General features: G+C 41.0%; 1 protein-coding gene across 1 annotated transcript in view; it reads left to right on the top strand.

Moving 5' to 3' along the window:
* LOC121878106 (barH-like 2 homeobox protein) overlaps nucleotides 1-26,532 on the top strand; it is a 72,488-nt gene that overhangs the window by 41,329 nt on the left and 4,627 nt on the right. Inside the window, 2 exon segments of the mRNA XM_042384101.1 lie at nucleotides 7,702-7,824; nucleotides 7,827-7,902. Coding sequence (XP_042240035.1) covers nucleotides 7,702-7,824; nucleotides 7,827-7,902 — 199 coding nt within the window.

Here is a 26,532-nt window from a genome sequence, read left to right as displayed (position 1 = left end):
TAGCTCACTCGGCTTGTGATGGTCTATATAGTTCCTGGGCTTCTGTAATGGTCTCAGTGGTTGGACCTGAGACCTGTGGTTACTTCAGGTCATCAGGGACACATTAACAGGTAAGGTTACAAGTCATCGGTCACATTATTGGTTAAAGAGAGGTTTTACAGTCAAATCATTGGTAAATTACATTAAGTTAGTAGTATGGTTTGGCTTCTTGTAAGCCCCTGAGAGGTTACAGTTAAGTTACAGGTAAGTTGCAGGTTAATTATTAATAGGTACAGGTAGGGTGCCTGTAGGCCATTAATAAGTTACAGTTAAGTTACAGGTGAATTATAGGTACAAGTGGGTGATAGGTGGATTATAGGTAAGGTGTGTGCCGTAGCTGTAAAGTTGAGGTGCAAGTACTGGTAGAAATATGTGGGGGGATGGTTTGTTGTAGGGGTGTCTGAGCTTGTAGCTGTTGTTGTTGTCGTAGCTGTTGTTGTTGTTGTAGCTGTTGGTGTTGTTGTTGTTGTCGTAGCTGTTGCTGTTGTTGTAGCTGTTGGTGTTGCAGTTGTTGTCGTAGCTGTTGCTGTTGTTGTAGCTGTTGTTGTTGTTGTAGCTGTTGGTGTTGTTGTTGTTGTCGTAGCTGTTGCTTAAGTTGTGGTTGTCGTAACTGTTGATGTTGTTTTTGTTATTGTGTGTTTTAAAGGTCCTTGTACTAGTAGGTGTGATAAGGTGGTTGCTGTTTACCACCACTACTACTATTACCACCATCACAACCACCATTACTACTTCCACTACCACCACAACTACCATTACCACAACAACCACCATTACCACAACCACTACCCACTGCCAATACCACCATCATCATGACCTCTACTACCCCTTCAACCATCAAACCTACCACTACCACCACAACAACCACCATCACCTTTACCTACCCCTGGGTGAAAGCTCAAATACACGAATCACATACGCCACACACACACACACACACGCTACCCACAAGACCACATCGATCACATCTTCGAAACTACTACATCTGTTTACTTTTTCTATCATGAAGGAGTTATGTTTCCTCACTAATGGAGGGCGTTATATGACACCTGGCGGCTGACATTATCCCTAAGTCTGTTTCTATTGTGAGTTTTTTTTCCGGTTTGTTTACAATGGCGGTGCTCCTATAATAATCTACCTGTAATTCTACTCTATATGGTGTGTTATCTTCCATCATGTATCTACCGTTATTCTACCTTACATAGCATCTACCAGTATTGATGTGTGTGTGTGTGTATGTGTGTGTGTATGTGTGTGTGTTTGTGTGTGTGTGTGTGTGTGTGTGTGTGTGTGTGTGTGTGTGTGTGTGTGTGTGTGTTTTGTTTCCTTCTTTCTTTGCGTGTTTACTGTCCATATTATGTAGTGTAGTGCTAAGATACAATTAATTAAAAGCAATGAGGTAATTCACAGCCCCAGAATGTTATACGTAGAAGAGAAGAAAAAAAATAGAGAAATTATATATATATTGACTTTAAGAAAACGTGGGTATTTATTGTACTAAGGCCTCGACAAGAGGACATAACCCAAACTACGGCACAAATATCTCACAAGGAAAGAAATCTCTATTTCTTTTATATTATAACTTTTTCCTCATCTTTTTTAATTTTAATAAAGCCAATTTGTGACTCATTTCATAATCTAACCTAACCTAACCTAACCAAGCCTAACCTAACATACATAGCCTTATTCAACGTAACCTAAACTAAATCAACCTAGCCTAACTCAACCTAACCTAAAATAAATCAACCTAACCTAAGCTAATCTAATCTAATATAACCTAACCATTTCCTTATAAGTACTAAAAATTGCATCACATCACCAATCATCTCTCTAAAAGTTATAAATTACCCCCCCCCCCTCATCTAGTTCCTTTCACATTATTACCATGCATCCTTAAGAAAGTCATTTTAACGATATACCATCAAGGAGTCACAATAATATCCTGCATCCTGTCTTCCTCCCTCCGTCGACCATCACCCTGAAATAACCTCGAAATGATGAACTGTGATAATTTGCATAATTTCGTGGAAACCAGCTTCTGGCCCAGTGGGACGCCAGACTGAGGCTATTAGCAGGAAAGTGTTATTGATGCTTTAATTAAAGGCGTCTGTGTTCCCCCTCACCCCCCCACCTGGATAATGACCTCAGCCATCAGCGATGGAGTTTTTCGTCTGTAATTACCATGATGGAAGCGTTGAACACTAATTGAGGCGTTACAGTAGATCATGAGCGTCGATAATGTTGACGAGCTTGAGCGACATGTTTGGCGTTGAGACTTATTCCAACGGCGGTGTTTTGTTGTTGTGGTTTTTCTTGGGGTTAATGTCTTGGATTTCCTTTTTATTCTCTTTATGTGTGACGTTGAACTGTAAGTGTGTAACGTGAAAGGTTAGGTGTGTGACGTTGAACTGTAAGTGTGTAACGTAGAAGGTTAGGTTTTGTGACGTTGAACTTTAGGTGTACGACGTGCATGGTTTTGTTATGTGACGTTGAACTTCGAATGTGACGTCAAACTTAGATCTTTGAACTTGACGTGAAGGCTCATACGTCACGTTGACCTGAGTGTACACAAAGAACAATAGGGAGGAGGAGGAAGAGGAGGAAACAAAGAAGGAGGAGGAGAAGGAGGAGGAGTAAGAGGAGGAAGAGAAAGAGGAGGGGAAGGAGGAGAAGAAGGTGGAGAAGAAATACAAAACAAGATATGAATATGAGCGAGAAGAACAATAACAAGAAAAGAACAAGAAAATACAAGAACAAGAACAAATCCAAAACCAAATGAACAAGAACACAGACAAGAAGAACACGAACACAAAATGATCTTGACTTAACTACCATAGACAATCAAACCACCACCTTGTTGACATGACTTAACACAACAAACACAACAACAAAAACAATTCTACCCTTCTGTTCTACGACCGTTTTCATACCTACAACAGTAATACTAACGGGAACAACGGAGCCTCTCAAACAGAAAAAAAACAATAGAAATTCCCTTTAACAAATAAAGTTTATCTGGGGGTCACTAAGAGCTGAAACAAACTCACACACACACACACACACACACACACACACACACACACACACACACACACACACACACACACATCAATACTGGTAGATACTGTGAAAGGTAGAATTTGGTAGATACATGATAGTAGATAAGACACAATATAGAGTAGAGTTACAGGTAGATTAGCATGCAGATAGACACAGATAGAAGGGTAGATGAAAAGATGGATACCTCAAGTAGATAGATATCCCCGTGCCTTGACCACACACCTCCCTCCCCCCTCCCCCCCTCTCCCCCTCCTCCCTCCCACCCACATCTGTGCCCACAATAAGCATCTCCAAGGAGGGACGCCCATTCCGCCACCCACCAAACCGCCCAACCTGCCAGGAAACCGCAGGAATGGGTGGTAGAAGACGAGGATGAGGAGGAAGTGGAGGAGGGAGAACAGAAGGAGGAAGAAGAATAGAAGGAGAAAGAAGAGGAGGGGGAGAAGAACAAGAGAAGGGTGAGGATGAGAAGGGGAGGAAGAAGAGGAAGGGGAAGGGGAAGGTGTAGGAGGAAGAAGAAGACGAGGACGAGGAGGAGGAAGAAGAGAAAAAGAAGAGAGGAAGAAATGGAGGGGGGAAAATGGGAGGAGGAGGAGGAGGAGGTGAGTGAGGCATCGGGAACTGATAGAGAGAAGATTCAGATCTTTCCTCAGGTTGCTTTGAATTGATTCGTATACAAGGTTATTACGATCTATTTAATTCCAGTTGATTAGGATTGATTCGTATTCAAACTGCTTCATTTTGATTAATCAACAAGTTTTTATTGATTGCCTGTATTTCAGATTCTGTTTCAGAGGATTCAGGCCGATTCACTGAGCCATATTCAAAAAGATATACGAATTCAGAATCACGATAATTAAGATTCAAATTCAGATTCAGATTAATTCTAAATTTAAGTTAAGAATCAGAATTCTGATATTTTTGGTCTAATATCACTTCATGTAAACCTGTATACTAAGGTACAGGTACGGTGATCATAAAGGTGTGTGACTGTATCCTAAAGGTGTGTGACTGTATCATAATTGTGTGCGACTGTATCATAATGGTGTGTGACTGTATCATAATGGTGTGTGACTGTATCCTAAAGGTGTGTGACTGTATCATAATGGTGTGTGACTGTATCATAATTGTGTGCGACTGTATCATAATGGTGTGTGACTGTATCATAATGGTGTGTGACTGTATCATAATGGTGTGTGACTGTATCTAAGGTGTGTGACTGTATCATAATTGTGCTGGCTATATCATAATGGTGTGACTGTATCATAATGGTGTGTGTGACTGTATCTAAAGGTGTGTGACTGTGTATCATAATGGTGTGACTGTATCATAATTGTATTATTGCGACTGTATCATAATGGTGTGTGACTGTATCATAATGGTGTGTGACTGTATTACCACACGAGGAAGAAGTCAAGTATTACCACATGAGGAAGAAGTCAAGTATTACCACACGAGGAAGAAGTCAAGTGTTACCACACGAGGAAGAAGTCAAGTATTACCACACGAGGAAGAAGTCAAGTATACCACACGAGGAAGCAAGTACTACCACACAAGGCAGAAAATAAGTATTACCACACGAGGAAGAAGTCAAGTATTACCACACGAGGAAGAAGTCAAGTATTACCACACGAGGAAGAAGTCAAGCACACACGAGGAAGAAGTCAAGTATACCCACACGAGGAAGAAGTCAAGTATTACCACACGAGTCGAGAGCCTAGATTTCGTCACCATTCACTGTTATATAATCCTCAACAACCCTCCAAAAATCAAGTTCGTCGACCAGGGTGGACCAAAAGAGTGTCTTACTAAATTACTTGAGGTAAACTAACGCTTTTGATGGGGTGATACAGGTGTGTGTGTGTGTGAGGCGGGGAGCAACAGGAGTCGGCCAGGTAGGTAGTCATTTGAGGGTTGGTCTGGTGGCTGAGGGATACCGTCCTAGAACACAAATATTCCTTGCAGTATTATTTGTATATTATTGGCAGTGGTTCAAAGGGGACTCCTGTGTTTATTAATTTTGTTGACCTAAATATTTGATGGTTGAGGTTGAAAGCGTATAAGATGATTTACGATTTGTATCCATTTTACGGGTATTAGTTAGTTCCATGTAGTGTGTGATGTCCTGAGTATAGGTCACAGTACAGAGGCTGAGATGAAGTTTCGTTTTGTTATTCTTCCTGAGGAAATTAAGTTGTAGATACGTAATGAATGTTGATACATGCAATCACAGTTCAGGCTTCTCATTTGGCAGTCTCTCTCTCTCTCTCTCTCTCTCAGGCGAAAGTAACCCAAAACATCTCCCGGGCATAAGTTTGCCCCCAGGGAGCCCAGTACCTCTTGCCGTGGGGTGAGGGGTGAGGCACCGGAAGGTCTTCTTCAGATGGTATCGTCCCCCAAGATACCTCGAGGAGTGTGTCGCCTCAGTCAAGATACAGGTCATAAAACGCACAACCATCTGGACCTGCATCACACACGTCACTCTCCTTACAGCAGATCCGTCGGTAATCTGAAGCCAGGAGAAGGATAAATATCGATTATGTAACGTCTTGGTTCATCCAAGTGCACCAGAATGTAAGATAATTGTTTGAAGTAAAGACAATTATTCAGTGAATGTTTGGTGATAACTCTAGAAGAAGAAGGGCCTAAATGAAAGCCAACAGCACCATTTTAGACGAGCCTGAGAAAATTCACCTGTAAGGATAAGTCCCACGCTGATATTGAGTGGGCAGGTGAGGTGAGAGAAGGGGATGAAGGGGTGGAGGGTAGGCCAAATAAACACCATTCCAGAGGTGTAAGTCGAGCCAGGAAGTGGCGGGCTCTGTGGTCTGGGCGCCCACTACCGAACTGCCTCCCCTAAACTGACTTTTACGTGTAAGAATTTGCTCTCTGGTTTCAACCTGTTGGACGCTCATTTTATGATACCCGAGGATGGTTGGCGAGCTTCGTGTGTGATCCCTGCTTTCTGTGGCTTCTCAGGCTCCGCTTCACCCCTTAAATCACCCCTGAGCAAATATTATACACCACCCCATCTATTTCCAACTCCTCAGAGCAACTTCCACGCTCACTATAAACAATTAATTTATATATAAGATCCTTAACAGTATATAAAACATCCCAAAATTAAGGTAGGTTCTTAAACACGAGGGCGGAGCACCTCGAGGGGATGACCTAGTACCACCCCATTCTTCCCTACCACCACCTCAAAACGTCGTCAGCTCCAAAGGTGGGTTTGAGGTGGGGCGGGGGATGGGGTGCAAAGATAGGGGGTAAGGGTGGGCCCTGAAGGTGGAAGGAGATGCTACCGGTACCCACTGGAGCGGCACGGGCCAGGACTCATCTTACACGTGTTGGTCAACCTTTTGCCTCAACCCCGGGGGATAGGGACACAAGATGGGGGTGAAAGTGTGGCTAAGGGACGTCGTGAGCGGAAATGGTGTTGTCTTGCGTCTTCTTGATGGAGCTGTGAAGAGTTTGATAGTAGAGGGAGAGACGAGATGATAAATCGGTGAAGAGTAACAGGGGATGACACAAAGAAGTGGATAATATACCGAAGGACGAAAAGGGGACGAAGAGAAATGATAAAACAACAGGAGATAGAAAGAACAGATAAGATAACGAAGAAAGAAAGCTGAAATAGATTGATAGATGAATAACAAAAGATGAAATAGATTTAGTATTTTTAAAGTGAGGGATTTTGTAATTAAGTACAAAAAATCATTGGGGGTTAGTTATTATTATCAGTTTTATTGTTATTGTCATCATTACTATTACCGCTATTTCGGATAATATTGTTTTCCTCCTCCTCCTCATCATCATCATCATCATTATAATTGTCATCCTCATTAATAATATTGAACGTATTTCGTTGTCTGAACACAATGAACCACAGCAACACTCTTACCTAACTTATAATAAAACGATCAACTCATTAACATAACCTGGGGGCTGTGTCTCTGAGAGTCTCATCAGGGTATTTCAGATAAATGGAAGAATTCTCTTACGAAATGTTTGGGAATGTATTTATTTATGAAGATTGTTGTTGATGTTAAGTTTGTACTGTATGGTTTGGTTAAGTGAGAGGTGAGAGTTGTGTCACTTGAACAATGAATTGTTGGGATGTATTGTATACACACTCCATGTATATGCATGTATACACATGTAAATACAATTACATGGATGGACAAACAAATATGACACATAAACTCACATATCGAAACATACTCAGGCATTTGCTCATGCAAACACACACACACACACACACACACATATATATATATATATATATATATATATATATATATATATATATATATATATATATATATATATATATATATATATATATATATATATATATACACACACACACAAACACGTGCAAGTACATACGTATCCGCGCTCACAAGTAAACAACACATACACAGGTACATTAACACACACACAAGCACCTACACACATACGTAAGTACAGTACATAAAAACAAATAAAAAGACAAATCTAAATATCAACATCCAACGAATAAGAGTTGTCCTAGGTAAGTCTGAAGAGTGGCAGCAATGACCTATGGCATGACGTGTGACCTATGACCTCTCCCTCCGCCAGGGTGCTCGTCGCCGCGCTCACCAGACAGCTGCCTGAAGTCCAAGAAGCAGAGGAAGGCGCGGACGGCGTTCACAGACCACCAGCTTCAGACGCTGGAGAAGAGCTTCGAGCGTCAGAAGTACCTGAGCAGGACCGCATGGAGCTGGCTGCCAAGCTGAACCTGACCGACACCCAGGTGAAGACCTGGTACCAGAACAGACGGTGAGTGTCCTCAGGTCAAGACTTGGTACTTGAATAGACAATAAACGTTTTAGATTGGAATCACCCGCCCTCCCCAACTGGTCTTGTCAGGTTATATGTAAACAAAACCAGGTGAGTGTGTGGTCCCTCATGTGCCTCACCCACAACCTCCTCCCCCACCTCTTCACCCCTCCACTCCCTGCAACACTAACCTCGTACTGTTCATTCTCCGTGACCGCCCACCATCTCCCCGGCCCTAAAAGCTGCATCGTCTCCTTACCTCCTCGTCATCTCCCCATCCCTTTCTTCTCCCCATAATAAATATCAAGTTATCTCTTCCTTCCAATACCCTCCTCTTCTCCTCCCACCTTCACCCCCTTCTTGCCTTACCAAAGCCACCTTCGGGTAATCCTCGAACACAAAGAACACTTCACAAATATTACATAACAGCTTGGGAACTTTCTAAATCGATCCAGAAATCCCCCGACAACAATAAATCCTCCCACAATGACGGACCATCAACCCGGATTTAATTAATTGGCTTGATAAACCATACTTAGGCGGTGCATTAAGCAATGTTAAGTGGTGGCCTATGCCCTTATAGCATAGGAGGCTAGTGTTTGATGCTGACCCTGTGTCGTGATGAGAGAGAGAGAGAGAGAGAGATGTGTGGGTGAAAGGTACATAGAGAAAGAATGATAGAGACAAATATGAAAGAGAACGAGAAAGACACACACACACACACACACACACACACACACACACACACACACACACTACATGAACAAACATAACCTATCTAAACTAAGTCATTCAATAGGACAAAACAACACATGATATATCCTACGTAATAAAACACAAAAAATAAACAGAACAAAATAAAACGTAAAACACCGATAAAAAAAAACCCTTGACAAATGGAACTTGAGTTTATTTATAACAAAATCTATTAAGTGAACGAAACAATATGACAGATAATGGTACTGTTTTTTTAGTCAATTTATCTTATAGCTTCAATAATTAAGCTTCCTGTTAATGAATATATTACCTGAATATTACCTGAGCTTGAAGGTAAATGTTGGTTAGTATTACTTGAGTGCCAGATTGATATTGCCTGAGTATTACGTGATCGTTATATAGTGTCTAATAATAGCTGGGCCTTAAGATAGATATTACTTGACTTATACTTGATATTTCTTAAGTATTACCTTAGTCTTATATAGATATTACCTGCCTTTGAATATTACCTTAGTAGGACCTGAGTATTATCTAATTATTGACCTAAATCGCTGAGAATGCATAAATATTTCAAAGTCATATATGAACGTTAATATTCCATAAATATTACTTAAACATAACATGATATTCCCCTGCTACCTTAAACATCCTTATATAACCTAAATATTATCTTGGTAATACTTAAAACATTACTTAAAGATTAGATAGATATTACTTGAACTTTTATATTATATGAATGTTACTTTCAATTCCCTAATATTATCTCTCTCTCCTCTCCTCTCTCTCTCCCTACCCTCCCTCCTCATCTCGTCTTCCTTTCCCTCCCTCTCATTATCTATCTCCATCTTTCCCTTTCATCATCATCTTTCTTTCTCCCACCCTCTCCCTCTTCCCACACTCTCCATCCCTCCCTCTCATCATCTCTCCTACCTTCTCCCTCTGATCATCATCCCTTTTCTCCTACCCCCTCCCCTCCCACTCATCACCTCTCCCTCCCTTTCATCATCTCTCCTACCCTCCTCCCACCTCCACACACCCTCTCTCCCTCCTCATCATCATCCCTCTCCCACCCTCCCACTCCATCACTCCCTCCTCATCATCATCATCATCCTCTCTCCCACCCTCTCCTCCACTCCATCACTCTCCCTTCTCATCATCATCATCATCCTCTCCCCTCCCACCCTCCCCACTCAATTCTCCCTCCTCTCATCATCATCTTCATCCCTCTCTCCTACCTCCCCCCCTCATCACTTCCCTCATCATCATCATCATCCCTCTCTCTCCCACCCTCTCCCACTCATCACCTCTCCCTCTCATCATCATCATCATCCCTCTCTCTCCCACCCCTCTCCCTCATCACTTCTCCCTCTCATCATCATCTTCATCCCTCTCTCTCCTACCCTCTCCCCACCTCCCAACATACACTAAACGATCACCTCAGAGATGGTAGCGATTTCGTTCATCTTATTATCATCAGACTCTGGCTAGCTCACGGCTGCTGCTGCTGATGTTGCCCGCGCCCTCAGGCCTCTATTAGCCAAGCCCATTAATTATATGTATTGTGGATAATGGGACACTAATGGGCCGTGGTGAAGTAGTTAGTTGGTCGTCTCTCCTCGCTTGGGTTCATAGGTTCGAGCGATCAGGAGCCGGATTCTTCCAAAAGTTTGTGTTTTAATTCTTGTCTAAGTCGGTGATGTAAGAATGTATATAACGGGTTTACTTATTATAAGATACAAATTCGGAGTCTCAGTGGTTCGTAAGTATAATTTTTTTCTAGTAACAGGTGATATAAGGATGTATTTAAGGGGTTTATTTATAGCAAGACACAAAGATAATTCCCAATGGATCATAAGTCAAAATTTCCTCCTAACTGGTAATATGAGAAAGTATCTAAATGATTTATTCTCAAAAATTCGTATGATTTTTTTCCCTATTGACTTACAGTATACTTAAATGCGTAAGATACTATTAAAATATGGCATCAATGGTGTACTGAGACTCTACCTGAACTTAATAGTCAGGTGAGGGAGTACATGTATAAAATCTTTGTTTATTCCGCTGTCAGTCGTAGTTAATGTTAATAGTAATACCAAACTGAATCGATGACCCTAATTCAGAATAACATCAATTAACATCAACATTGTTTATTAGCAGTCTCTTTCATTAATTGTTTTCTCTCTCTCTCTCTCTCTCTCTCTCTCTCTCTCTCTCTCTCTCTCTCTCTCTCTCTCTCTAATACTTCTTAATACCAAGTATCACTCAAAGTAATAAACATCAACCGTTGTTTTTATCATCAACAGACCGTTAGATCGTCTGTTGTGGTTATAATTCCGCCAACAGTGTCTGCCTCTCATCGGTAACGGGAGCCACCGTTCATGCCGGTATATATAGTGAAGGTCTAATGCTGGTAAAAACTTCCACCATATTTCCAACTTATTTCACTAAAAGATTCTAATGTTAATATAATATAATATGATATGATATAATATAATATAATATAATATAATATAATATAATATAATATAGTATAACGTAGCCTAATCTAACTAAAATCATCTAACCAAACCTAACCTAACCTAACCTAACGAACTATATACGTAGGAGAGGAGTGTAGTCCGTTATATCGAGGTTCTCTTTATGTAAAACCTCTACATAACAGACTATATAGAAGAACATATTCCATTATATCGAGGTTCCGTTACCTGTGAAACCCCCTTCCACATAACGGACTATATACCCGTTAGACTGATATCCGTTAAATAGAGGTTTTACTACATGTACTCATCATAGTATCCTAAAGAAGGTAAATAAGTAACCTTTATTCACTCCAACACCTATAATAATAATAATAATAATAATAATAATAATAATAATAATAATAATAATAATAATAATAATAATAATAATAATAATAATAATAATAATAATAATAATAATAATAATAATAATAATAATAATAATAATAATAATAAAAATAATAATAATAATAATGATAATAATAATAATAATAATAATAATAATAATAATAATAATAATAATAATAATAATAATAATAATAATAATAATAATAATAATAATAATAATAATAATAATAATAATAATAATAATAATAATAATAATAATAATAATAATAATAATAATAATAATAATAATAATAATAACAATAATAATAATAAATAATAATAATAATAATAATAAAATAATAATAATAATAATAATAATAATAATAATAATAATAATAATAATAATAATTCTTCACTACGAATGAATAACAGTGAAAAAATCAAAACATCAAGTTATCTTTAAAAAACAGATGACAGGTTGGTAATACTGTTGTTCTATTGATGCGTAGCTGATGAAAATGTTGGGCAGTTCAGCCTGGTGGCCAACACTCAGTAAGGTAGGGGGTAGGGGTGTGTAGGGGTGAGGTAGGGGTGTAGGGGAGGGTGTGGGGTTGGGGTGGGGGTGTATTTGTGCTTTCAATTGCGTGGTCCAGCACCAATTTATGACATGGTTGGTGGTGGTGGTGAGGAGGATAGTGATAATTATCCGTCTAATTCCCTTGTGTAGTTCTTTGCACCAGGAAGGGGGAAGGGAGGAAGAGGAAGGGAGGGAAGGGAGGAGGAAAATAAAGAAAGGGAGGAAGGGAGGGAAGGAGAAACAATAATAGAAGGAGTATAAGAAGGAAGGGAAGGAGAGGATGGGAGGACAAAAAGAAAGGGAATGAGCAATGAGGAGGGAGAGATAATAAAGAAAGGGGGTGAGGAGGAAGGGGTAGATAGAGTGAAGGAGACGGAGATAGAAAAAAAAAGTAAAAAAAGAAAAGATTGATGGAAAGGGAGAGGATTGACGAATGAAGATGGAAGGAAGAACGGATAAAAAAAGGGAGGAAATAGAAGGAGGGGTGCAAAAATAGAGGAAGAAAATGAGAGAGAAAGACAGAGGGGAGAGAACATGCGAAAGAGTAGAAATGAGAAAAAAATAAAAGAGCGAAAGTGAAAGTGAGAGAGAGGGGAAAGACTTGTTTTGTGAAAAATAAGAGCGAGAGTGAATGAGAAAAAGATAGAGAGAATCATTTGCATACGAGATTCTACCTACTTGCTTAAAAAACATTAAATTAATATCTTCCACAATACAACGGTCTATAACTCACTATGGTCCTAATTACATATGCAAATTTACCGAAGGAAAAAAAAAGGTAAGTTAATGCATAAGTGAATTCGTGCATCAGTGTAGTTGCCAAAATAAGGTAATCCAATTTTTTTATATATATTTAAAGGTCAATTTATATAAGTGTCGTGTTTGTATTTTGAGTAATTGAACTCTTGAAGGAAGTTACAAGCTGTTGGGGGAAGTTGTGTTACTGTTTGTGAAGTTTTATGTTGTTTGTGAAGCGTGTGTGTGTGTGTGTGTGTGTGTGTGTGTGTGTGTGTGTGTGTGTGTGTGTGTGTGTGTGTGTGTGTGTGTGTGTGTGTGTGTGTGTGTGTGTGTGTGTGTGTATTTTTTCTGTCATCAGCACCGTTTACTTAAGTCAAGTTATCTTACACTTTGCAACCTCTCTCTCTCTCTCTCTCTCTCTCTCCACCGGGCTATAGAAAAGTAGAAAGCCTAAAATTATGCAAAAACTCCCCTTCAAAACCATTCACCATATAGTAAGTTCCTCTCACTACCCATTTACCTACCTACCATTACTTAATTGTTATGCAAATCTCCAACACTGAGTAATTAACGTCACTAGGACACTTAACTGAGAGATACATAACGAAATAATAATACCCACCCTACCCCCTTCTCCCGCCCCCCCTCCCCTTACCCCCCTCCTCCTCTCTCCCCCCCTCAAAACATTTATATATATACATAAAATATGAGGTCGTGCTCCCTTTCCTCGGTCAGCCTACCACACAATATGACATCATAATATTACCCGAGGTATTATTATCCCCGAGGACCCTATACTTGATACGTTATTTTCACCGTGATAAGATCAGCTGATAGGCATCCACCAACCTTTTAACGTAATAGTCTTGTGGTTGGTTAATGCGAGAGAGAGAGAGAGAGAGAGAGAGAGAGAGAGAGAGAGAGAGAGAGAGACGATATCTTATTTTGACCGCTATAAGGAACGAGCTCTGACGTGGGAGTCTTGTGGTCAGATAGCCAGTGACAGACAGACAGACAGACAGACAAATAGACGGACAAACAAAGGAATAGAGAAGGAATGAGAGAAAGATAAGACTAAAAGACAATGAGAGAGAGAGAGAGAGAGAGAGAGAGAGAGAGAGTGTGTGTGTGTGTGTGTGTGTGTGTTCCTTTCATGAGCAACAGCAGGACAGACATATGACCGTTGTTCACGACAGGCCAGAGATGGTTGAACACAGCCCCAACGGTCCAAGAGCTGTGGATGATTCATGATAGTTGCCGACAGTTACGACAGCTAATGATGATCCCGAAAGGTAACCAATATCCTGATAACCATTAACCATCCCGACAGCTAGCTAATATCCCGACAACAAACCGACACCTCCCGACAGCCACCGACAGGCTTAGAGTAACCAAGACAACCTATGACAACCTACGACAGTCCTCTCTCTCTCTCTATCTCTCTCTCTCTCTTCTTCCCTCTCCTCTGCCTCTTATTCCTTCTCCTCTTCCTCTTATTCCCTCTCCTCTCCTCTCCTCCCACCACAGCCCACAACCCCAGGTAATCACAGGTAATAAACTGATATCAGCAATTAATTATGGACGTCACTTGTCCGGTAGGGGGCAATTAGGCGTGATTTAGGGCGGGGCATTACAGGGGTATTACAGGGGGCATTAAGGGCATTATGAGACACGGGATAATCTGGTAACTACCGAACGACCAGCGGCCAACGAGCTCACTACCACACACCACTACACACACACACACACACACACACACACATCTTTACTTCTACACATACACACTTGTTGCACTACATTGCCACATATACTGATAGACACACACACACACACACACACACACACACACACACACACACACACACACACACCTGAATGCTGCTTTGTTCAATGCTTCTTCTCTCTCTTGACACCACTACCTTATTATTATTATTATTATTATTATTATTATTATTATTATTATTATTATTATTATTATTATTATTATTATTATTATTATTACCTTAATTCACCTGTATGTTTCATCTGACAATAAATACATCAGGTAATTTTAGCAATATTATAAGTTTGTCTGTCAGCCTCGTGTCGGTCTGTTAAGCTTGTGTCTGTCAGCCTCGTGTCGGTCTGTTAAGCTTGTGTCTGTCAGCCTCGTGTCGGTCTGTTAAGCTTGTGTCTGTCAGCCTCGTGTCGGTCTGTTAAGCTTGTGTCTGTCAGCCTCGTGTCGGTCTGTTAAGCTTGTGTCTGTCAGCTTGTGTCGGTCTATTAAGCTGTGTCTGTCAGCCACGTGTCGGTCTGTTAAGCTTGTGTCTGTCAGCCTCGTGTCGGTCTGTTAAGCTTGTGTCTGTCAGCTTGTGTCGGTCTGTTTATTCTGTTATGACTAATTTTTAAGGCGATTTCAACTCTTCTGTAAACACCAATCCAGATTTTAATATACAGTTTGGGCATAAATCCCCTCAATGATTGGTAATATTTGTCGTTTATTTGTGGGTCGGATATGAGATTGGCTTGTGAATCATATATGTGATTGGCTGAGTAAATAGAAGCTAAAATACCAATCCTTCACCTTACAAATATAACCCTTAGGTATATGATGCCAGATAGAGTCATAAGTGTCCAGGGAAATTCTATTATTTTTTTTTTCATTCATTAGTAACTTATTTTCAGCCGTTTGTACAATTGGTAACTTCTTGGTATCATACTGTTGGTATGTCTTGGTCATGCACGGAGTCCTAAAGGTATCTGAATGTGTGTATTTAAGACCCTGTGTATACCGGTCTAATTCCATCATAAGAAAGTCCAATGTGGTGTGTATCTTTTGAGGGAAATTTCAGCGCAGCAACAAATACTAATCCATTTAATTTGCTAATCATTTTACCCTTTATTAATTCGAATATTTAGTGTAAAATATTCAATTAGTTAATTCTTAAGGTATATCAAATTATCCTACCAACTCAAGGATACACAAAAAAGACTTAGAACATCAAATTAAAAAAAAAATTAAAATCCCAAACAGAATTTTATATCGTATAAAATACATCATTGAACGAAAACAATTCACTGCTTATCGCCCTGGTTCATTATTGAGCGTTAGATATGTATTAAAAAACTTACACTCAAGTTATATAGCCAAGGAAGGAGGAGGAGAATGAGAAGGAGGAGGAGGAGGAGGAGAAGGATGAGGAAGGAGGAGGAGAATGAGGAGGAGGAGGACGAGGAGGAGGACTCGAAGGCGCCATTACTCAGAAGGGTTCCTGTAATTTGTTGCCATAATTTCGCTTATGAATCAATATCAGCGGCCATTTTCGTGTCTTGCAGCTTTTACAAGACAACAGAATACCATTATGAGATGTATCTATTTATTTTAAGTCTATGAGAATAAAGATGTTTATTTTCTCTCTTTTTTATATTTAATATTTGATTATGTAATATTTATTTATCTATTTATTTACTTATTTTTTTGCATATATACAAACTTTCATCTCAGTTTAAGTTAGGTTAGGTTAGGTTAGGTGAGGTTAGGTTAGGTTAGGTTAGGTTAGGTTAGGTTAGGTTAGGTTAGGTTACGTTACGTTGGGGTAGGTTATGTTAGATTATGTTAGGTTAAGTTATTATCTGGTTTGCTTAGGATTACGTTAAGCTATGTTAGGGCCAGTTATAACAGGGGTCAATTATAACAGGGGCCTATTATAAGAGGGACCTATTATAAAAGGTACCTATTTTAACAGGGATCCATTATAACAGGGGCCTATTATAACAGGGGCCTATTATAAGAGGGACCTATTATAACAGGTACCTATTATAACAGGGGACATATTATAACAGGAACCTATTATAACAGGAACCTATTATCACAGGTACCTATTATAACAGGTACCTATTATCACAGGGACCTATGATAACAGGTACCTATTATAACAGAGGCCTATTGTAACAGGGGCCTATTATAACAGGGACCTGTTGTAACAGGGGCCTATTATGAGAGGAACCTATCAGGACTAGGGCCTATTAGGATTGGGGTGTATTTAAACTGAGGTTCATTAGCACTGAGGTCTACCAGAACTGGGGTCTATCAGAAATAGGGTCTATTAGTACTAGGGACTATTAGAAGTGGGGTCTGTCAGAGCTGGAGCCTATCAGAACTGGGGTCTATTATAGCTGGAGTTTTCTAATTGGGGACTATCATGACTGAAGACCACCTGACCCCCCGGTCTCCCGAGGATAGAGACGGTGATAAACTAAGTGACGTATACCTGATTATCCTCCCCCTCCCCCCCTTAGAAAATTATGTTCCTCCCTTCTCCTCTCCTCACCTTACCTCCCCCTCTCTCCCCTCCTCCCTCTCTCCTCCTCCCATCTCTCCCATCACCTCACCTCCTACAAGAAACACTGATTTACGAAAAAATTCTACCTGTTCTGATCGGTAGGATAAACGTTTGTGGATTCTGATTTACAAGTTAGGTTAGGTTAGGTTAGGTTAGGTTAGGTTAGGTTAGGTTAGGTTAGGTAAGGTTAGGTTAGGTTAGGTTAGGTTAGGTTAAGTCAGGATAAGGAGGATGACCATGAACCACTGAGACTGACACACATTTCCTCCCTTACTCCTATAATAATCTCCAACGCAACAATTTCTATCATAATTTCCGATAAAAACAGGTAATGATTCCTATGATTAGATTACCGGGAAATGGCCAATTACAGGTGCCTCTCCCCCGCCCTCTTAACCAGGTGTTATGAGAGGTAAAAATTTAGGTTGACAGATGCGTTTAATTTCCTCTCATTATCGACATCTGTATTAAATGGAGGGAATTATTTTTGGTGTTAATTCATATAATTATGTAATTTGACTATTTTTGAGTAGTAGTAAAACTGACGATGATGGTAATGTTAATACTTATAATAGTATTCACATAAAACAAACAAACAAACAAACACACAAACAAACAAACACACACGCACACACGCACACACACACACACACACACACACACACACACACACATAAAGCTCTAGAATTCACACATAAATCAAACCTCCTAACCATTACAATCAATCATCAAAATAATAATAATAATAATAATAATAATAATAATAATAATAATAAAAACACCACCAATTAACGAAATCTCCCGTTTATTGTGATTAACGAAGGTACCAGCGTTATTTAGGTCAGGGTTCCACGTAACGTCAACATCACAGCTCCCCGACGACACTCAGTCAATACTCGTTGTTTACATTTTCCCGGATTTCTTAGCGGGAGTAATTATCGTACACGGCAACTGCAGGTGATAAACGACTTGATCTTTATCTATCTATGTCTTGTTTTAGGGAAGATCTTGTATTAGTTGTTAGGTTAGGTTAGGTTAGGAAGATATCTCCATCAGAACTTCGACTGTATTAATGAGGGTCAACACTAATGATAGATTGATATAACTCAAGTATTCAAATTACAAATTATTTTACCTCACATTGCAACACATTAGTGTGTGTGTGTGTGTGTGTGTGTGTGTGTGTGTGTGTGTGTTTGTACGGTCGAAAATACAATCAAAATCACAGATCCAAACAAACACAAACTATACAACCTCTTATGGCCGCTGCATGGAATGCCAGGACCCTTCTGGATACTGGCACAAATGCACGTCCTGAAAGAAGAACTGCCCTTGTGGCAAAAGAGCTGGCTAGGTATAACATCGACATAGCAGCCATTAGTGAGTCCCGGCTCCCAGACGAGGGTCAACTCACAGAACAGGGGTTTGGCTATACCTTCTTCTGGAAGGGTAAGCCTGCTGCTGAGAGAAACAACATTTCTGGAGTTAACTTTGTCATCCTCCAATGCATCCTACATAGGCTAACTGAAATGCCTGTTGGAATCAACGAGCGCTTCATGACGCTCCGAGTCCCACTGAATCACTCACGTCATGCCTTTTTCATCAGTGCAGAGGATGACATCAAGGAGGCCGTTTATGCTGACCTCCACAGAGTGCTAACCTCTATCCCCAGAGAAGATAAGGTTGTGCTCCTTGGTGACTTCAATGCCAGAGTTGGCAGAGATGCTGACACTTGGCAGGGAACCATTGGGAGAAATGGACTAGGCAAGTGTAATCCCAACGGCCTACTCCTCAGCAAGTGTGATCAGTGGTGGTCGTACAGGGGGTGGTCGGTGGTGGTCGTACAGAGGGCGGTCAGTGGTGGTCGTACATGGGATGGCCAGTGGTGGTTGTACATGAGGTGGTCAGTGGTGGTCGTACAAGGGGTGTTCAACAGTGGTCGCACAAGTTGTGGCCACTTGTGGTCGTATAAGGGGTGTTCAGCAGTGGTCGTACAGGGTGTGGTCACTGGTGGTCGTTGGTGGTCGTACAGAGGGTGGTCAGTGGTTGTTGCAGAGGGTTGTTTCCTCTCGTTTGAGATCATTACGTGTGTGATACAACCACCTGTACCTGTATCTGTGTTTTTAAAGCCGTAGGTGTGTGTGTGTGTGTGTGTTAATGAGAGTATAATGGGCCCCTCAGTGTCATTCCGTACGATGTAAAGTGTTAAATTATATATAAGTGAGCTTGTGTCGTGTTGATGGTGGTAACGTTGACGATGATGGTGGTGGCGTTGATGGTGGTAGCGGTTAGCGTTGATGGTGGTGGTGGTTGACGTAAATGGTGGTAGAATTAGTGTTGATGACGGTGCTCTTGTTGTTGTTGTGGTGGTTCTATATTTACTGGTTGTCTACATCATGAGTTATGTCACTTTGTCTTCATGTTTCGTGTGTGTGTGTGTGTGTGTGTGTGTGTGTGTGTGTGTGTGTGTGTGAGACAAAGCTCGTGTGTCAAGAGTCATAAAACACGTATTTATTTTTCTACGTGAACGATCAAACGAAGCCGACGAATGGACTAATATGGCCACTCATGAATTATCGAATCCGGAAATGAACGCTGATTCGAGACCTAGCTTAACCTAATCCAACTTAACTATTTTAACCTACCCTTAACATAATCTAAATTAACATACCTACATACCTAACCTAATCAACTCCTAACGTAACCAAACTTAAACCCTAAAATAACGTAACTTAACCTAACCAAAGCCGGAAATTTTTAACATGGAAATTCGGGTTCATTTTAAGGTTCCGTTCCAAAAGAGTTCATTTCACCCCTGCTATCATGAGCCCAGGAAAAACTAAAACAAAGACACACGCAGCTTAAACTAAAACAGTAATTTAAAACAATGAGACTCACAACTTGTATCATCAAATCTTAAAATAAAAACTTTAAATAACCCGCAACACACACGCTTCAGCTTTTATTTTCTGTATGCAACATTATCCATAATTAAATTGCAAACCAGTCTGTGTGTGTTAAATAAAAATTACGTGAATTTTTCCCATGGCTAATCTGACCACTGTGTTTAACAAGCAGAACTGAGAGAGAGAGAGTTGGAGCCTCTAAAACCGACCTGTCAGAGTAAACCGGAGCCTCTAAAACCGACCTGTCAGAGTAAACCGGAGCCTCTAAAACCGACCTATCAGAGTAAACCGGAGCCTCTAAAACCGACCTGTCAGAGTAAACCAGAGCCTCTAAAACCGACCTGTCAGAGTAAACCGGAGCCTCTAAAACCGACCTGTTAGAGTTAACCGGAGCCTTGCCTTGCCTTGAGGTGATGATCGTGTATAGGTTGCTTAAGTATAATGAAAGAGCAACTTTTTAAACACTGTTATTCAATATACTGTACCTGACAGACGTGTGTGTGGGTGTGTGTGTTTTGCTCAAATCCAGCCAACAGATCAAAGTCTTTCACTGTCAAAGGTGTTTAAATTCCTTACCTGAATAGATTGGACGTGTACAGTTAATTAGTTAAGTTCACCTGTATGTTTAAGCTATCAGAGGTAACCAAGCTCCTTAAGTTAACTGGATGTGTAAGTAACATTAAATAGGTCCAATGAAAGGTTAGGTTATCAGTGGTAGCCAAGTCCAGCCTCTAATTCGATTGGACGTGTAAATAATTTGGAATCAGTAAGAGATTAAGTCCTTATCTATATATAATAATGGTTGCCCTTCGTGTGACGAGGATGGCCGGCCTAAGGGCCACCTAGGCGTGAATTTGTTTAAGGTGTCGAAGCTGTCGCCAACACAACAACCACACCCTGAGTTAACGAGTTGCATGACCCAGTGTCAAGGAATAGTCCGAGAAGACCGGACAACTCGCCAACTGCACTAGCTAACCATTACCCAAGATACGATCCGCAAATCGATTAACATCCAGGTCCCCTATTGCTGGGTAGACAGAGGCAAATGGCGTAAAGAAACTTGCCCATAATTTCACCCTGCCCGGGGGTCGAACCCGCGTCCATTCTCTTGCGAGGCGAGCATGCTGACCCTTACACCACAGGTCGCCAAGTCCTTATCTATTGACAGTTGGTAATACAAGACCCTCCCTTCTTATTTCCTTCCTTCCGTATCGCCCTTCATTCCTTCTCTCTTCTCCCTTCCTTCCTTCCTTCCCTTCCTCCATTCATCCATCTTTCCCTCCCACCTCCCTTTCCCTCTTTCCTTCCGCCCCTCCCTCCCTCCCCTCCTTACTTCATTTCATCGTCTCCCCCTCTCTCTTTCACTTCCCTCACACACACACAACACAACACCATGGCTAGCCTAAACTCTAAATGGATGGTTAAACCTTCATAAAAGATCCACTCCGCTGGGGAATACACTACGGTCGTTCATCACAGACTGAACATGCCCTCACCTCGACTTTACCCACCTTGGAGGCTTACCATTATCTAGCCGCGACATCACCACTAAAGAAAAAAAACGTGGGTTTCCCATCATTCTGACGCCTTATAGATCTCTCCCTCCTTCTCATAGTTTCTTTACCGACAACTTTGATGGAAAAAAAATATGATGGGCTTCTTAGAGGGTGAATATCCCTGTCATTTAAACTAATGGTTTTATGTCTCTGTAATGGTTAAGGGGAATAATATTAAGGGTAGACGCTTATAGTTATGTAACCTCGTGTATTTTTATCGTCATACTTCAGAAATAACGAGGGCGGGTAGAGGTATGAGTACAGGTATAGGTTAATGTAGAGGTACAGACAGGTAAGAGTACAGGTATAGAGAAAAGGTAAACATACGAGTACAGTTACAGGTAAGAGTACAGGTACAGATTTGAGTACAGGTAAACATACGAATACAGGTACAGATTAGAATCCAAGTAAACATACGAGGTACAGGTAAGAGTACAGGTAAATTGATTAATTAATTTAGAAACAGTAAAGCGAAAGACGCAGGTACATTACAAATACAATTACAGATATCATTCAAGAACAAAAGTACAGATAATACATAAAAATACAGGTTCAAGGAATACTTAAAACAGATAAAAAACTACATATTTAAACAAGCAGAGATACAGATTTCAAATAATTCAGAAATACCAGTAGAGTTACAAACACAGGTACAAGGTGCGAGGTGATAATACAGGCATAAATACAGTACATAATACAAAGAATTTCAGATGTTGATGTTTAGAGATGATAGTAGCACCAAAAATGAAATTTAGAAGGCACACACACACACACACACATACACACACACACACACACACACACACACACACACACAAAACACACACACATACAAATCCAGAAAAATTATCACTAGAAACATAAATAGAACTTCCAAAATGTTGATTATTGGCTCCACCTCCCACCACCACCCACATCCATGACCAACCACCACCAACCACCCACACACCTCCACTAACCACCCACCAACCACCACCACAACCACCACCACCCACCACCACCACCACCACTAACCACCACCTCCATCACCAGTACCACCCACCGCTTTCACTACTCCACTTACCTGTCATTCGTTCACCCTCTTAGTTTCGTAAATGTCCCTGTTCAACTTTTATAACGAAATAACACGAATTTTACCGGCTTAAGTGGCGTCTGTTTACCGCGGTTATCTGGAGTGGTTTCCGTCAGGTTAAGCAAGTAGTGACCGCCGGTACACGTCTCTCTTGCTGTACGACCGTCTATGTTAAAGGAGGAAAAAGTGTGTGTGTGTGTGAGGAGGGTTTGGGAGCCCTGGGAGTGACAGACAGATAGAGACTAAGAGGTAGACACAGAAAGAGAAAAAAGAGCAAGGAAGAGAGATTAAAATAAGATACAAAAAAATAAGATAAATACAGTAGGTAGTTAGACACAGAGAGAGAGAGAGAGAGAGAGAGAGAGAGAGAGATAAAGTAAAAAATAAAGGCGATAAGAGAGGGAGGAGACAATGACCCAGACAGACACACAGACAGAGATACACACAGAAAAAAAAAATAATAATAATTTCCTTGTCCTCAGATTCAGTACAAGGACGGAATTAAGGTAGGGGGGTGAAGAGGGGGGGTAGAGGTGAAGGGGGCAGGGAGGAGAGGGGTAGGGGATGAGGGGTAAGGGGTAGGGGGGTAGAAGAACGAGAGCCGACAAGACACAAACCTGATTTAGGTGACAAAGTGAACATCACAAACTGGTAATTTTGGCGAATATATCACAACTTTTTGGGGGCGAGGTGGGGGAGGGGATGGAAGAAGGGAAGAGGGGAGGGAAGGAAGGAGGGAATGGCAATGGAAGTGAAGAAAGCAATGGAGGGAGGTGAAGGAAGAGGAAGGAAAAAGAGAGGAAGAGGAATGGGTGTGAGATAGTTATGGAAGGAAGGAGGGAGGGTGATTGAGGGCGGTGAAGGGAGGAAGGGAGGGTGTTAGACGGAGGAATGGTTATGGATGGAGGTGGCGGGAGAGAGGGAGAGAGTGACGGTGATAGAGGGAGGGGGAGTAATAAAGGGAAGGAGGGAGGAGAAGAGAGGATGATGGAGTGGGAGTGAGGGAGAGAGGGAGAGAGGGAGGGAGGGAGGGAGGTCGAGGAAACAAAGACCCATTTGGGAAGAAAGTATAACAAAGAGGAGGAAATTATTATGAAGATGGGAAAAATGTTGGACAAGGAAATTAGGTTGATTCCGGAAATATGAGTTTTTTCTGTTCACACACACACACACACACACACACACACACACACACACACACACACACACACACACACACACACACACACTCTCTCTTCTATGACGTCACTGAGTCCCTGTTGGGGCCCGGGTAGTAATTTACACCATATGTTGTCGAGAACACCAAGTCGAATCCCTCACGTCACTCGCCTCATTACCTCACTCTCAGGTGCACTTACCTTTGGTCTACAGGTAAACCTCGTAGTACTAAATGGGCGTTGTAGAGGGGTTAATGGGTGGGTAGATAAGTGGGATAGATAGATAGATAGATAGATAGATAGACAGACAGACAGACAGACAGACAGATAGATAGATAGATAGATAGAGAGATAGGGTTATTTCTCTCTTTATCTCTTGTCTCTCTACTGTCTAATCCACAATCGACTGTCAACCTTTCCAATCCCTTTCTAATCTAATCTGTCTAATCTTCACTGGCAATTCTTCCAATCTCATACCGTCAACTCCTCGATATTTTACTCTCTGTTGATCTAATCTTTACTTTCAACTTCTCTAATCTCTTACTAACTAATCATTACCCAATCCACTCCCTCTAATCTCTAACTAATCATTACCCAATCCACCTCTAATCTCTTAATAACTAATCATTACCCAATCCACTCTCTAATCTCTTACTAACTAATCATTACCCAATCCACTCCCTCTAATCTCTTACCCCCAACTGATTTAGATTCCTGTCAATTCTTCCAATCTCTCCCCGTCAACTAATCCTCGTTTCTGTCTTTTATCCCACTTTCTTTGATCACACTACATTGATACCTTCATATAACGGACTCTCATACCTATGTTGTTCGTTAGATGGAGGTTTTATATCTAAGGTCCCTCGATATAAGGAACTTTTATATTTATATTGTTCGTTAGATGGAGGTTTTATATCTTTATGGACCCTCGATATAACGGACTTTCATACCTTTATTGTTCGTTAGATGGAGGTTTCACAGCTAAAGGACCCTCGATATAACGGACTTTCCTCTCCAAATAGTCCGTTAAAAAGAGGTTTCACTGTTGTTATGGACGGCTCAGAATCGTCATATTACCGGCTGGTGAGTTTGGCCCGGTTTCCCTTGGCTGTTGTACCTCCAGCTGAGGTAATCTGCTTGTTTTTACTGTTCGGACATTGTCAAATTTAGCAACATATAATGTGTTTGGTATATTAAGGTCGAAATTTTCCTCCATTTTATGTATCTGTTTGTGTGTGTGTGTGTGTGTGTGTGTGTGTGTGTGTGTGTGTGTGTGTGTGTGTGTGTGTGTCTGTCTGTCTGTCTGTCTGTCTGTCTGTCTGTCTGTCTGTCTGTCTGTCTGTCTGTCTATCTATCTGTCTCTCTCGCTCTCTCGTTATCTGTACTACTTCTGAAACACCCTGTACAATGTATGCTCATGAAATTCTTACAGACAGCGAGGTGTTTGTAGCCGCCAGTAATCCTTGGAATACAGGACCGATTTATGTAACTGTACCACGACACAAAACAAACGTGGCCATCATACATGTATTACCGACAAGTGACGTAAAACTGACTCCATGATTACCTGGACACTGACACTAATAATGAGAGCCACTACCTGAGTTATAAACACTGTGGGATTAGCCAATTAGATATTTAAAAGCTCCTGACAGGTGTACATGACTTCTACAATGACACTAACTAAACTGATAGTAACTACCGTCACAACTACCTACACTTCGCCTCTAACTACGTGATAACGAGAGCCGCTACCTCAGTTATCATCGAAGGAGGTTAGACCAACATAGTACTTAAACAGCCCTTAACAGCTTCATGACTTGCTGAAAGAGCATAATAAACTGCATGATAAACTATACAGTATATGATAATGTAACAAAAATATACGGGCTCTCTCTCTCTCTCTTAGCTTTGCCTCACTTTCGTGCGGGATATCCATCACTGCAACTGCTATCAACAATCATTGCTTCATCTGCTCACATTACGTGCATATTCCTCTGACACTCACATGATTCACAGGAACACATCTTCCACATCTGTCGACTCTAGTCTCGCTCTGTCTTGGTGGTGATCCGCGAAACTAGTATTTAGGATTACCTAACACATGGCCTTACTTACCTGAGCGGTTCTACTCATTGTAAACACAAATTGTGGTTTCTTTTGCAACAGGAAAGGTAATTTATCAAGCAGGCGCGTAATGTAATTGTTGTGTGTGTGTGTGTGTGTGTGTGTGTGTGTGTGTGTGTGTGTGTGTGTGTGGTCACACACACACACGTTGGGAAAAAATTAAAACAAGACAACAACAAGCAACGTCACACCATCACAGCAGAGTAATGTGTCTTGGGAATTTTTATTGTTGGAAAAAACAAAAACAAATATTCACTCGCAGGGGGCCGAGGAGGAGGATATAGGGAAATTCATCAACCACCTGGCATTGTACCTGGCGATAAATGTAACCACAGGTGCATTGGGGATGAAAATTATTAAGAAACACACACACACACACACACACACACACACACACACACACACACACACACACGTCTCCATTACCCTGTTGTTGACACATTGGCTGGCGGCGCCTCTGAACACACAACGATCAAGGAACCCAGGACGATTTTTTCTCCAGGAAATCGACTCACGTTAGTACATTAGGTCTGAGACATCCAAGACGCTTCTGGTGGTGTGGTTGGTCGTTTAGGTCGATCAGGTTTCGCCCAGGGTCGCTTTTAGGTCCAT

The sequence above is a fragment of the Homarus americanus genome, unplaced genomic scaffold (assembly GCF_018991925.1).
Source record: "Homarus americanus isolate GMGI-L3 unplaced genomic scaffold, GMGI_Hamer_2.0 scaffold33468, whole genome shotgun sequence".
Taxonomy (NCBI): domain Eukaryota; kingdom Metazoa; phylum Arthropoda; class Malacostraca; order Decapoda; family Nephropidae; genus Homarus; species Homarus americanus.
This window is presented reverse-complemented; position numbering and strand designations above follow the sequence as displayed.